Here is a 14,544-nt window from a genome sequence, read left to right as displayed (position 1 = left end):
AGTAAGGAGGAAATTTGGAGTATTAAACGAAACGAAATAAAATAAAATTGAAAAAAGAAGAATAATAATGTATACTTGTTGTAGCATAGTTTAACCCTAGAACTACCAGCTGGGTCCATTGGACCCATCCTCGATGTTTGATGTGATGTAGATAGACAAAAAAATTTGTAAAAATTTCCAAAAATTCTGACTTTTTCTAAATACTTATTGTCAAAAAAAAAATGCAAATTTATAAATTTTTTGGCATTAGTAATTACGCTATAAAAATTCAAGCACCACTTACCGACAGGGTCTGTTGGACCCACATTCATTTTTAAAAAGTATTTATTATTTAGATTCACTTTTATTGTTGTTTCCATGGTAGTAGCCATTTAATAAATATACTTTTATTTGAATTAATTGTGTTTTTGTTCCTTATAATGTCAAAATCAAAGATTTCTCTAAGTAAAGCTTGCGAAATGAAAGATGGTTATAAGAAGTTATGTGTTAATGAACTAAAAAAGTTTATTGGAGTTCTCATATTAGTTGGTGTATATAAATCTAAGAATGAACCAGTTAGTCAGTTATGGAGCGGAAGTGATGGCAGACCTTTATTCAATAAAATAATATCAAGAACCAGATTTCATGAAATTTTAAGAGTTCTGAGATTTGATGATGCTGCATTATGCAGAAAACATAGATCACCAGACAAATTAGAGCCAATAAGAGATTTATTTGAATTATGGAATTCTACTTTAAAAGATCCTTACAAGTTGAGTCATACAGTAACTATTGCTGAACAGTTGGTCACCTTTAGAGGGAGATGTCCCTTTTGTCAATATATTCCTTCCAAGCCAGGTAAATATGGCATTAAATTTTGGGCATTGTGCGATAGTAGCTCAAATTATGTTTGGAATTTGGAAATTTATAAGGGGAAAGAAAAAGATAACCCAAGGGAAAAAAATCAAGCTGAAAGAGTGGTCCTAATTCTGATAAGGGGATTGGAAAATTCTGGCAGAAACATTACGTGTGACAATTTTTTTACGAGCATTGGTTTGGCAGAAAAGTTATTCTAGAAAAATCTGACAATCGTAGGAACAATTAGAAAAAATCGTCCGGAATTGCCAGATAAATTTATTTCTCCAAAAGGTAGAGATTTATATTCATCATTGTTTGGATTCAAGGACAATTTCACTATTGTTTCTTATATGGCAAAGAAAAATAAAACTGTCACATTGTTGAGTACAATGCATCACCAACCAGAATATGATAAAAATAATGAAAAAAAAGAAACCAGAAATAGTTCTTTATTATAACAAAACCAAAGCTGGAGTTGATACAATGGATCAGATGACAAGAGGGTATAGCACTAAACGGATGACAAGACGATGGCCACTTGTTGTGTTTGATAACATGATAGATATAAGTGGATTAAACGCTTATATCATATGGAAATCAATGCAATCTGAAAAAAGTATCAAAAGAAGGCAGTTTTTGATTGATTTGGGCAAAGAACTAACGCTTTCAGAGGCGCCACTGCAACCTACAGCAATTTTGAATATAGATGAACCAGCGAGAAAAAAACGATGTGTGTTGTGTAGTTATAAAAAAGACAGTAAAACTAAATCATTATGTGCAAGATGCAAAAAAAACATTTGTTGTGAGCATTCCGTTGTAATTTGTAACAACTGCAACATTTAATCTATGATTTTTAAGTGACTACATTGTTTATCAAACATTTATTTTTTAATTGTTCAGAAAAATTTCTTGTTTTTGTATATTTTGCTTATTTAGAAATTGCTATATTTAGAAACACAACATAAAAATGAGTCAAAATTAAATTTTAGTTTAAATTAATGACATGTCGATATGTGGGTCCAACGGACCCACATTGGTAATCAGCGCTATAAAAAAATGTTGGTAAACGCAGGGTTAATATAAGGAATTTGTTTCATATGATAATTCACCAGCAAGCACATTTCTAATGGAAAGCAAAATAATCCTGAAGCCCAACTTGAAATGCAGTATCTTTATCCAAAACCGTTCTTTGTTATGTGCCAACTTGGGATTAACTTGCAAAGGAACTTCTACGTACAATGTAATTAAATTAATACTGTTTATTGTTTACTATGAATTTTCATGAAAAGATTATGCAAAACTTTTCTATTCAACTGTTTAATGTTTCTAGTTATTTTAAAATACTTTCTTTTTCTTGTATTAAAGCTAATTTAGAACTTTATCTGAAGATAAATTAATAAGGTATTACAATTTACAATATTACAATTAGGTAGTTAGGTACACGTGGTGTGTGTGTGTGTGTGTCAAAAGGTAACTGATACAATTTATAAAATTACCAATGCACTAGCCAATGATTTGGCATTTAAGTAAATTGGCATTGATGTAACAGTTTATTCGCTACCTGTTTTATGATAACGGTGTACATTTTTGTTTTATCATTACATTATAATGAATATAACCCATTTATAACCGATGAATGGATAGGGTGACAGTGGAGGACCACTGGTCTGCAGGAATCCCAGCTCCTATCGTTGGACTCAGATTGGAATTGCCAATGGTATCAGCGGGGTAAACGGTTGCTCTCTACAATTTACCACTGTTTAATTTTTTAACCTGAATATAACAAATGCTATGGATATGGAATGAATGTTGTAGAGTTAGTGCTCATAGGAATCACACCCAACTGTTCACATAACGTTAACTTTTCAATTTGTAAATTCACTACAGTCCCAGCAATTAACAATTTTTATTCATGCAAACCTTTTGAACGCTGCTCATTCAGTTTATCAGCGACAACTGCCAACAGAGAGAGAAATTAAATTTTTTTATTCTATTCTACGATTTGAAAAACTTTTTCTGAATTATTTTGTGTTTGTGTGCATGCTCAAATTTCATCGTGACAATTATAGCATGCTTTCGTATTTTTTTTTATAGACACTCTGATATTTTAGCCTTTTCACAGTTTATTTAGATAGAACCTTTAATTGTTCATACGTTGACCTCAACACTAACATCAACAGCAACAACAGCTCATCAATTTCACCAAGGGTATTTTTTGCAGGAGAACACACAATTCGGGACTACCCAGCCACCGTCCATGGAACATTCCTCAGTGGCTTGAGAGAGGCTGCCAACATAGCCAATCAATTTCTTGGGCTCCTTATGTTCTACCCAATCACAATCAAACTTTCAACAGCAATAACAACAACAATAATAATTTAAACAAATTAGTTGGCTTAAATAACATAAATAATAATAATAACAATTTTAATAATATTATAAGTAATGATGACAACAACGTTGTTGATCTTATAAATTATAGTAGCAGTTTAAGCACAAGCGTCACAATGCATGCAACTAATAGCTCCGACATTAAAATTAGTGACAGGCTCATTAATGAATTCGTTGTCCCAACCAATAGCAGTAATAATAATTTTATCATTAATGCTGCTAGTAGCGTTTATGGAGTTTTTGAGTCTGGGTCTTCTAGTATGTATCTGTTTTTTATAGTGCTTTTATGTTACATTTTAATTGCTGTTGCTTCTAAGTTGAGTTGTTTAGTTTGTTTTATGGTCGTTGATGATGTAAATAATAATGCCGGTAATGGTGATAAAGATGATGATTGTGATATTAGCAGTAAAGATAATGACATTACATTCAAACAGCATCAGGCAGCGTGCAGTCGCCATCAGTTGCATCCACTGAAGTCTCATCGCTGGGCAATGCTCCCACTACCATCAACAACACTATACTCACTTCATCATCATCGTTATCGTCGTCATCATCTTTTTCCTATCATCTTCACGTTTGATCATAATAATTTTAATGGAAATGAAATGAATTATTTGTTGATACATGTCGGACATTATACATATGTGTGTGTTGATGTGTCTTATTTGTTATCTTTGCTATATTTGTAATCTTACGATTGTAAAAAATCTTTCGTAGAGGCTATATAAGGTCCTGCGGAAAGATGGGTCAGGAAAAGCGAGGTTCGATGCAAAGTCGTAAATGTGATTCATGTTGTTGCTTGTGTTAGTTAGTTTAGTGTTTCTATTACTGTTGGCATTCAAATAAAAGTTTAACAAAGTTTGCGTTTGAAGCAGTTGTGTTCATCTATCGGAAATCGATAAGAATTCCTTTAGGAATAACGAACACATAACGATAGTTGGAAGCAACAACATTGGTCTTGGAAATATAGAGATAACAAGTTATAACATTGATGTTAGTAGTAACGTGCGTTGAAAAGGTTACTACAACAATATATATATGTGTGCGTGTGTGTGTGTGAGAAAATCAGCATGTTCCGCGATGTTTATTTTCCTGTTTAATTTTTAGATTTTTCTAATCGCAATAAGATCGGAATAACTAATTAAATGATCGTTAGGTATTCACATTAAACTACGAATTAACATTATAGCGACAGTATATATATATATATATATATATATATATATATATATATATATAAGTATATATATATATATATACACACTTGAGCATTTGGCCACACACAACGTATTTGAACACCGAAAAAAAGCTTTTTTGTTCTATCATGCTTAAAATAAATACAAATTTTAGTTTTGAACTCCAGAAACTTGACAGTGATTTATAACTAATCGTTAGAAAAATCGAAAAATTAAACAAAAAGCTATCTAACGCCGAACATGCTGTGATTTTCATCAATAATTGCACTTCTGACAGTCTTAATTAATTTACCAATATACAACACTTTCCTATTGGATGAAGCAGGGATATGCAGAGAATCTCAAATTTTTCAACTTTTAATTATTTTCGGTAATGTCGATTTTATTTTTTTAAATTTATACCAAATAAAAGTAATTAATTACCACATTGAATAGCAGTTAAAAGTGAGCGAAAGCCGTTATGTTTATTCTAGTTATATTTATCAAACAGTATCTTATTGAACGAAGTAGTATCACAAAATGAATAAAGATACTTTTTTCAAAAATTCTCAATTTGATTTTATTGCAATATCGATGGTGATAATTGTGACCTGACTAATTACAAAATATCAAATAAAATTTATAAAATAGGATGGGTATATCTTTGCGAAATCGTTGGGGGAAAATGATGTCATGTTAACTATAGTTATTTTACTGGATGGTAGTAAATCAGCCTGTATTAAGGCTATATTAATATCCATCCTATTTTAAAAATTAAGACTGTATAATAGTGTAGAACAATAGTGTAGTAGTATACTTCAAATAAGTTTTTTACTGATGTGATTGATTGAAATGATGAGAATGTATGGTTGAAACGAGTATAAATAGGAGCTGAGACAACATGAAAATCAGATCAGGCATTCTACCTCGCTTGAAGCAGTCTGTCTGATCTCATTTATTTTATTTTTATAATACTTTTTATATTTATTTATTTTATTATATAGAGTTATATAGAGTTTGCATGTCTGTGATTTGTGTGTTTGTACGTTGTATTTTTTTATATTTTAGGTTGGTTCTATAGCGGTTGCTCATACATACATACATACATACATCATGTTTGTTTGTGTGGTAGTATTTTATGCTCTGTTTTACTCTTTTTTCTCTTTCTTCATGAGTCTTAAGTTAAGTTAATGAAACATAGGTAGGTGAGATTAAAAATTAATTTATTATATAGGTAGGCTAGGGCATAAGGTAATTTAGTTACATAGGTAGGTTAGGGACTTCTATTCTTTTACTCTACTCGGTGGTGTGTTTTTTGTTTTATTTTGTTTCACACCATACATATAACAGGTACGCGGTGGTTCCTGGTTTTAGTGGGATTTATTGATTGAATGGGGTAGTATGCATGGTTATATAGAGTTGTATAGAGTTGTATAGAGTTGTATAGAGTTGTATAGAGTTGTATAGAGTTGTATAGAGTTGTATAGAGTTGTATAGAGTTGTATAGAGTTGTATAGAGTTGTATAGAGTTGTATAGAGTTGTATAGAGTTGTATAGAGTTGTATAGAGTTGTATAGAGTTGTATAGAGTTGTATAGAGTTGTATAGAGTTGTATAGAGTTGTATAGAGTTGTATAGAGTTGTATAGAGTTGTATAGAGTTGTATAGAGTTGTATAGAGTTGTATAGAGTTGTATAGAGTTGTATAGAGTTGTATAGAGTTGTATAGAGTTGTATAGAGTTGTATAGAGTTGTATAGAGTTGTATAGAGTTGTATAGAGTTGTATAGAGTTGTATAGAGTTGTATAGAGTTGTATAGAGTTGTATAGAGTTGTATAGAGTTGTATAGAGTTGTATAGAGTTGTATAGAGTTGTATAGAGTTGTATAGAGTTGTATAGAGTTGTATAGAGTTGTATAGAGTTGTATAGAGTTGTATAGAGTTGTATAGAGTTATATAGAGCATAAATCCTATATAGATACCTTTCTTTGAGTCTTTTCTTTGCCGACCGGTCGATTTCTTTGCGTTTCTCTATTTTCATTTTAATTAATTAAATAAGATTTTTCCATTCATTTAGGTTCATTCAGGTTCATTCATCCAGGTTGAAGCTTCCAGAGGAGTTCATCGTGGATGATCAGAATGGTTGTGATGTCACGCTACGTTCGTTCATTCAGTGGCAAAAAATGCACGCCTTGCTGGGGTTCGTTTTACGGTTTCTTTGCGGTTCCTTTTTTTGCCAGTTGGCTGGCTTTTCTGTCTGGCGGGTTTCACCGCGACTCGTTTCTCTATTTTCATTTAAATTAATTAAATAAATGAGATTTTTTCATTTTATTCATTTCATTCAGGTTGAAGCTTCCAGAGGAAGATGTCAGGCTACGTTCATTCATTCAGTGGCAAAGAATACACGCCTGGCTGGGATACGTTTTATTCTCTTTTCTCTGTTTTTCTCTGTAATTTAACATTAAGTAAGAATGCTCACACGCACGCACGCACAATTACATTAAGTAGCTATATAGGTAGGTTAGATAGGCATAATTTTAATTGTAGGTAGGATATATAGGAAGCATCCAACACTAAGGTATTTGAATAGGTAGGCGCGTAAGTTTATCGTTTCTATTTTTTTCTTGCACCCACATTACACGCATCAGCGTATTACACACACACACAAATACATACATAAACACATATGTTAGTATTTGAGAGTAATTTTATTTTCATTACACATTCTAATTTATTATTACTAAGGTTGAGAGTAATTTAATTTCATAGGTAGTTAAGGGCAATAATGTAATTCTAGGAACAATCTTTTAATGTAAATTAAAACGCTGTAAGTGTATCGATAGGTAGATTAATTATAAGTTTTACATTATTATTATTATGTTGGAGCCCAAGGCATTACGTAGGTGGTGGGGTGGGTGCCGAAAGGCCAATGAATTGGGCTCTTGAGTTTTGTAATTTTAGGTAAGCTAGGGCCATAATGTAATGAATAGGTAAGTTAAGGCTACGTTGTAACATACTCATTAATAGATTTAGGGTTTAAGTTTTATATTATTATTACTAAGCTGGAGCCCAAGGCATTACGTAGGTGGTGGGGTGGGTGCCGAAAGGCCAATGAATTGAGCTCTTGAGTTTTGTAATTTTAGGTAAGCTATGGCTTAATTGTATTGAATAGGTAAGTTGAGGGCACGATAGCCAATAGACTCTGAATTTCGAAGTCTGTTGTCAGAGGTAAGCCTTGGTGGCCAGTGGTGAACCGGCAATGGTTTACTATCCGGACGGCAATGGTTTACTATCTGCACTGTAATGATTTACTATGCGGCATGGCCATAGTCTACTACCCGCACGGCTTCCGGACGGCAAATGGTTTACTATCCGCCCAGCAATAGTCTACTATCCGCACGGCAATGGTTTTCTATCCGGTGCCCTGGCTGTCGGTGAACCTCTGTGCAAGGAGGGAGAATGAAGGAGGACTTTCGACTATCGTACCATTAACAATTTAATATAGATAAGGTAATTGAATAGGTAGATAGGACTATTTTTATTAAGCAATTTGACTTGCAGGCACCGCTAAGCTTTCTGATGAGAATCTTCTCTTTATCTTTCTCCATTCCACGAGCTGTGTTTCTCGGAGGACTTGCACCAGTTTTGGAGGACAACGTTGGAACCGGGCCGCATTCAACATTCTGCCTTTGTCGAATGGACGACGGTAAGTTTTTTTTTTACATTTTACTCTCTTTGTTATTTTAAAATACTATTTTGCCATTATTTTCATTTTAAAATTTTTTGCTTTTCAGATTCTAGCATTCATTTACTACTACGCTAATAAAAAAATGTTATCTACAGAATGACGAGAGGTAGGCAGAGGTGGGAGTCAGCACGTTTCCAATGGTGGTCTCATGATGATTTACATTTGATGATGGTGGTGTAGGAAGAATCAGCTCGTTGGCTGTTCGACTGACACTCAGAAGTTCGGATGACATCTTGTGCGCCGACCAGATGATGGTGGTCGGTGCAACGGAGTACAGTAACGACGATTTTTGAAGTAAGGTTTAGTTTCGTCTTTTAATTTTTCTCATTTATTCGTTCGTTCGTTCGTTCATTCATTTTATCACTCAATCTTTCAAATTATTTTTTCATTAATTAATTATTTTTAATCATTGAATCATTTGATTGATTACTTAATTAATTAATTAATTCACTCACTCAGCCATTCAACATTCTGCCTTTGTCGAATGGACGAAAGTAAGGTTTTTTTACATTTTACTCTCTTTATTATTTTAAAATATTCACTATTTTCATTTTATAATTTTTTCTTCTAAGATTCTAACATTCATTTACTACTACGCTAATAAAAAAATTTGTCTACAGAATGCTGAGAGGCGGGTTGTGGTGGGCGTTAGCACGTTTCAGATGATGGTCTCATGATGATCGTTCCGATGACAATTCGAAGATGACAATAAGAAGTGTCTGGAGAGTACACATTTACGCACATACATCAATACAACACACACATACACAACATCCATCCATTCGGTGTCGTTATGTTTCTCTTCAACTTTCTATTTTCTTTACCGGACTTAATTTAATTCATAGGTAAGTTAGGGATTGAGATGAGTTGAACAATCGTAGGTAGGCTAGGGCTTAACATTAGTTAAAAAGTTTCAAGTAAAATAAAAACGCTAAAATATGATAAATAAAATACCTGAAGCGTGTAAAATTTCTAAAACGTAGAAATACAAATTTGTAGGTAAGTGAGTTGAGTTAATGATTATAAGCTAGGGCCCTGAGAGTTATTTAATTGTAAGTAGGTGACTGACTACTATTCTTGCGACTTCTAATTAGTTTTGTGTGATGTGTTTGTTTTCGCTTCACAACAGCACACCAACAAAACAAACTACATTTCATTCTCGTCATCGCCTTAAATTTTAACTTTTTGAACAATCTTTTTAATAATTTATTTATTTATTTATTAAACGTTGACTGGTTTCTAGTTTTTTTTTTAAATTTGGTTATATAATTTTTAGATAATTCTTGATTTACTTAGTATATATGTATGTATAAATAATTTCTGTTTGGTATGTTGATTTAGTCATTATGACATGCTGTGAACTGTTCTTACTGAATGTTATTGTTACGTGAATCATTCTCCGAAAACTACTGAGGAGTGTGTATAATAATATTAATAATAATAATGGATAATAATTATTATTTATTGGTTGATATTTTGTTATATTTGTTTCTTTCAAATTCGAATTTTTAAAAAAAATTGACTTTTTTAAGATTTTAATTAACCGTCACTTTATTTTTGATTGAATTCAAATAAAATCTCTAAATTGTTTGTAGATCTGTATGGTTAAGTGTTCGAGTTTGAACAAGCCTTGCAAATATTTTTCAATAAAATAAAATGTAATAAAATATATAAAAATTATTTGGAACCTTTGTTAATTATTTTGGTATGGTTTATTTAGTAATTTAATGAGATACTGCTTTTTAAAAAAAATGTTACGACGGTTGTTAGAATAGAATAATTAGTAATTTTTATAAACAGAAGGAAGTTTGTTCGTCATTTGTTTAAAAAGGAAGATAAGGAAAGTAATTTTCGAAGAAATTAGAATAGAAGATGCAGATCTTGGCGGATCTTGGTTATTTTGATGATCAAACTGTCCTTTAATTTTCAATAAATGGTAGATAATGGAGATTTGTGATGATGATATGGGATTGAATCGAAAACTTAATCTGTTCCGATGTATAGGTAAAAATTTTAACTCATCACTTTTATAAGATGTTTTTATTACTGAAAAAAGAATACATACGTTTTTTACGATATGATATATTATCGTTATGAATGTTTATGTAACGCTTTTCAATGTTGACCTATCAAAAAAAGTTTGGAGTTGTTGGCGCCAGTAAAAAAGTCCGACTGTCTCGTCCGCCCGTCTCTCTGTGCTGGGCATTCTGTTGGCGGTTATTTATTACTTTTTTTAATATTTTGCTGTTGCATTGTTTCATTTCATGGTTACAAGTATACGTCTGTGAGATATGCTATTTTGTGTCATTCTTAGTTTGGTCAATGGTCATTTATATCGTGATGACGACACAAGTTTTGTGCACCTACCAGTTGCAGTCCTTTCTATCCAAATGTTACGGTCGAATGGCATTTAATTGGTAAAATAAGTGGAACATCTGCATCACTACATCGCATTACATTAAATCTTCAAATGATTGATTTGTTATCCGGCGAATACTATCGTGTTTATTTACCATGGTTTTCCTAGTAAACTGTTTTCTTAACTGCTTCATCTGAAAGTAAGAAATATTATTTCACTAGCGATATCTGAAGGGTAATGACTCCAAGCCATTTATTAGCGATAACTAAATATTGATGATATTCTTGTAAAAATTTTATTTCATCTTTACTAAATAAATTATTATTTTCTTTGAAAATTATGTTCGATAATTTTGTAGTCATTTTGTTCGTTGAATTATCTCCGGTTGATTATTTTCAAAATTCATATTTGGAATAAAAAAAAAACAATTCTATCATTTAAAGATTTATTGGAACACAAAATTGTTTAACTAGATGTTTATCTGAATAACTAAAAATTGAGTTACAATGTTTGATCACGTAGATCTTTTATTACGAAATTATCTGAACAACATTCCACAATTTTTGCATTGTTTTCAAACTTGTTTGAGAAACAGCAGATCGTATTTTTCAACATGAAAATATTTATATTTTTCTGTTTCTGAATTTCTTTAACAGCTCGCCTGTTGAATATCTGTCTGGATGAAATGAAAGTTAGAATATGTACGTATAGGCACAAATACTAGGTCGCATTCGAGTTGTTCATACGTGTGCTTCAACTACGCGGTATTATGTTCAAAGATTTAACGGACACTAACTGCCTTCCCAAATGCAGGTAGCAGAAGCCTGCGCGTCCATCTGATCGTTGTATGTCAGCATTGCTTGTTTGGCTGGCTACATTCTCCAATGCATTGACTTGCAAATGTTATTTTATTTAAAAAATTCGTTTGCTTGAAATTTTATTTATCATATAACAGCTGTTCGACTATTCTGGAATAAAAACTTTGTTTTAGCTTAATTTATCGTTCTTAATCATTTATGTTTGTTCATTGTAGTAAATATTTTTTAAACACTAACAGGAGAAATGTTCATCCTGTTTTCATTCATGGCTTTCCAAACTTCAAACGGTATCTTCAGACCACTCTTCCTCCAGTTGTCATACGTCAATCTCTTCTCAGCATCACAAAGCGTCTCTTTAGCTTTCAAAAGTTCCTTGAAGCTTTTGTCACCTAATTTGTATGTTATTTGTTAACATAGGATGGTAAATACAATTAATGATTTGATGTTATTGTTGAGTGGAAATGTATATGCTTGCTAGCATTAATGCCATGAGGTGTAGCGACAGGCCGCTGAACTTTCGGCTACATGATTTGTATAATTTATTCTTCCTATTTTATTGGGAAAATTTTGAAGCAAACTGTAATTTAATTTGTAAAGTGTAGGTAATTTGCAAATTAATCTCTAGTGAAAATGTACAGAAGCACATGAACAATCTCACTTAACTAGTTGATGTAATGTTTTTATCGGTACCATTGGTGTTGTTAGTATATTTTATTATTGTCCTTCTAGTCGGGAGTATTGTTGAAAACTTTTGTTGTTTGTTTATCAGGGGTTGTTTCATGTCGATGAGAGTGGCTTCGGCTAATTTCAAATGGAAATGACTGGAATTACAGTATATTATTTTGATGTTGTTGTCCAGGATTTCTCTTGTAATTTCTAAGTGTGTTTTTATAGAACCTTCCATTTTGTGCATGGTCAGACGTCTAGTTAGCGATGTTGTCGTTACTCCGATATACGAAACGTGCTCAACCGTCAAGGGAACATGCAAATTCATATATAAGATGGCTACGTTTTAAATCCGAACCATGTTGAGGAGTGCAGTTGTTGTTCATGACACGGTGTGGTGCCTTTGCACTAAATTGTGATAAATTGTAGTTTTATTTTGTCAGAAGGGTAAGTCGGTTTGACATTTTTATAAATGATTTGTTTTAAGACGGATACATCAGTTTTGTAGTTAGTGTTCATATGACTCCTGTAATAGAAGATAGTGTCTGTGTTTGGATTATTATGTTGTGAGCTGTTAAGTTGTTGTAATTTATTTTTTAATTATATCCTCAATCATTGCTGTGCAGTATCCATTGTTTACCAAATGATTCGCAATTTTTTTCAATTCCACTTCACGTTTTTCGGTTGATGATGAGTGGGTGAATACTCGGTTGACAAATGCTCTTGTACTGATCTTAAATTGCTCAGTGCATTTACTTTTTCTATTGAGGCAAATGCCTTTATTTGTTGTTTTTACTTAGACTGCAGTTTCGAAGCTACATGTTTGATGTTGATCATTAGTAACTTTTTCTCTCTCTTTTTTTTTTACTTATTACACTGCATCGCTACAAACTTTCTGTGGCGGGTTAGTACAGCAGCTGCACATCGTATTCGTATCAAAGCAAAGTTCAAAGGACTTTAGTTTGATCAACTTCTAAATGATTATAGTAATAGAGTAACGTCACATTCTATAATAATTGCTAGTCAACGCAACACTGAGTTGTACAGCCACTCATAATCATTTGCTGTATGTTTCGTTCAGCCAATTTAAAAACTAACTTGCTTCGTTTTTTGCTTATGTAAACCGGTAAACGCACTGTTTCGATATTGTAAAAAGTTATTTTGCTGTGTTGTGTTTAAATTAAAAACGTCGATCATGGCAAAAAACATCTTGAAAAAAATTATTTTCTCCGCTGAAGCACCAAAGGCAGTTGGTCCTTACAGGTAACTCCTTCTTTTAATAGTTTAATTAATTAATTAATATCATACCATATATATATACATTACATATGTCACACATTATTATTACATTTTTAATGACATCCTTATATTCATTATATAATTAATAATATCCATGATAAAAAAGTCAGACAGTGACACATAAATAAAAAATCACATAACTTCATTAGACAACACTTCATTTAGATTTATTTATTTCATGCCTTGACATTTTTAAACAAAAGTCAGGCCGTGGCTGTAAATGAGCATTTGTTCCTATCTGGTCAAATAGGATTAGACCCTGTTACCACAGCCATTGTTCCTGGCGGCATTGAGAATGAGACAGAACAAGTGTGGACTCTTTGTCTTAATTTGTTTTGCAACTATTTATTGTTACTACATTTGATAATGTTATTTTCATTTATTTAATTTAATAAAAAGGTCTTGAAAAATATGGGCGCTGTATTGAAGGCAGCAGGAGCTGATTATGAAAATAGTAAGAAATCTTCACATTTTTCATTGAAGTTTCAATTATTTTTTTATATTTGTTATTCAAGTAATTTTCTATTTTTTTTTTCATAAACTGACATATCGACCAAACAAAATAATTTTTTTAATAGTTGTGAAAACGACCATACTACTTGCTGACATAAATGACTTTGCTACAGTCAACAAAATATATGAGAAATGTTAGTAATTTACATCAAAATTATTATCTGCATTGTGTTCACAGCCTAATTTATGCTTCATGTTCATTTAAATTTTGTGTTACACATTACAATGACAAATATTACATAGACTTTGAATAAAAATGTTACACATGAATATATATAACAGATTTTCCCAGCAATCCCCCCGCCAGATCATGTTATGCTGTCCAAGCTCTTCCAAAGGTAAGAATTTAAGGCATATTGACAATACATAAAACCAATTTAAATTTGAAATTTAATTTTAAAGTCAATGAAAAAAAATTGAAAAAATTGTTCGACTAATAAATACTGTTCAGAGATAACATTAATTTTTCTTTAATTTTATTTTCAGGGAGCAAGAGTGGAGATTGAGGCAATAGCAGTTCTTGGAAAAATTCAATCATCACTTTGATCCAATTATTGTTTAATTAATGTTTCTATAGATTTTGTGGAAATTTTGATTACAAAAATTAAAATATGGAACATTATTCTATTTACACTTTACAGAGACCAGTTTTTTAAAACAGCTTTAAAATTACAAAATACTAAAAATTCACTGAGAAATACCCGGTATAATAACGAGTCCACAAAACAAAAAATTAATTCT

General features: G+C 31.8%; 3 protein-coding genes across 3 annotated transcripts; 1 reads left to right on the top strand and 2 right to left on the bottom strand.

Moving 5' to 3' along the window:
• Positions 1 to 5,733: 5,733 nt before the first annotated feature.
• Positions 5,734 to 6,441, bottom strand: HELRODRAFT_176662 (hypothetical protein; the record flags this gene model as incomplete). The annotated part of the gene is made up of 1 exon (XM_009024036.1): positions 5,734 to 6,441. The coding sequence occupies one exon, from the start codon at positions 6,439 to 6,441 to the stop codon at positions 5,734 to 5,736; it is 708 nt and encodes a 235-aa protein (XP_009022284.1).
• Positions 6,442 to 10,263: 3,822 nt separating this feature from the next.
• On the bottom strand, positions 10,264 to 13,200 carry HELRODRAFT_176661 (hypothetical protein; the record flags this gene model as incomplete). Its single annotated transcript, XM_009024035.1, has 5 exons — positions 10,264 to 10,355; positions 11,304 to 11,343; positions 11,563 to 11,714; positions 11,984 to 11,987; positions 13,090 to 13,200. 5 exons carry the CDS (start codon positions 13,198 to 13,200, stop codon positions 10,264 to 10,266), a joined length of 399 nt encoding a protein of 132 aa, XP_009022283.1.
• HELRODRAFT_84081 (hypothetical protein) lies at positions 13,187 to 14,349 on the top strand (the record flags this gene model as incomplete). The annotated part of the gene is made up of 6 exons (XM_009023996.1): positions 13,187 to 13,254; positions 13,494 to 13,599; positions 13,690 to 13,744; positions 13,869 to 13,937; positions 14,086 to 14,141; positions 14,290 to 14,349. The coding sequence occupies 6 exons, from the start codon at positions 13,187 to 13,189 to the stop codon at positions 14,347 to 14,349; spliced, it is 414 nt and encodes a 137-aa protein (XP_009022244.1).
• Positions 14,350 to 14,544: the final 195 nt, after the last annotated feature.

This window comes from Helobdella robusta (genome assembly GCF_000326865.2).
Source record: "Helobdella robusta unplaced genomic scaffold HELROscaffold_39, whole genome shotgun sequence".
Taxonomy (NCBI): Eukaryota; Metazoa; Annelida; class Clitellata; order Rhynchobdellida; family Glossiphoniidae; genus Helobdella; species Helobdella robusta.
This window is presented reverse-complemented; position numbering and strand designations above follow the sequence as displayed.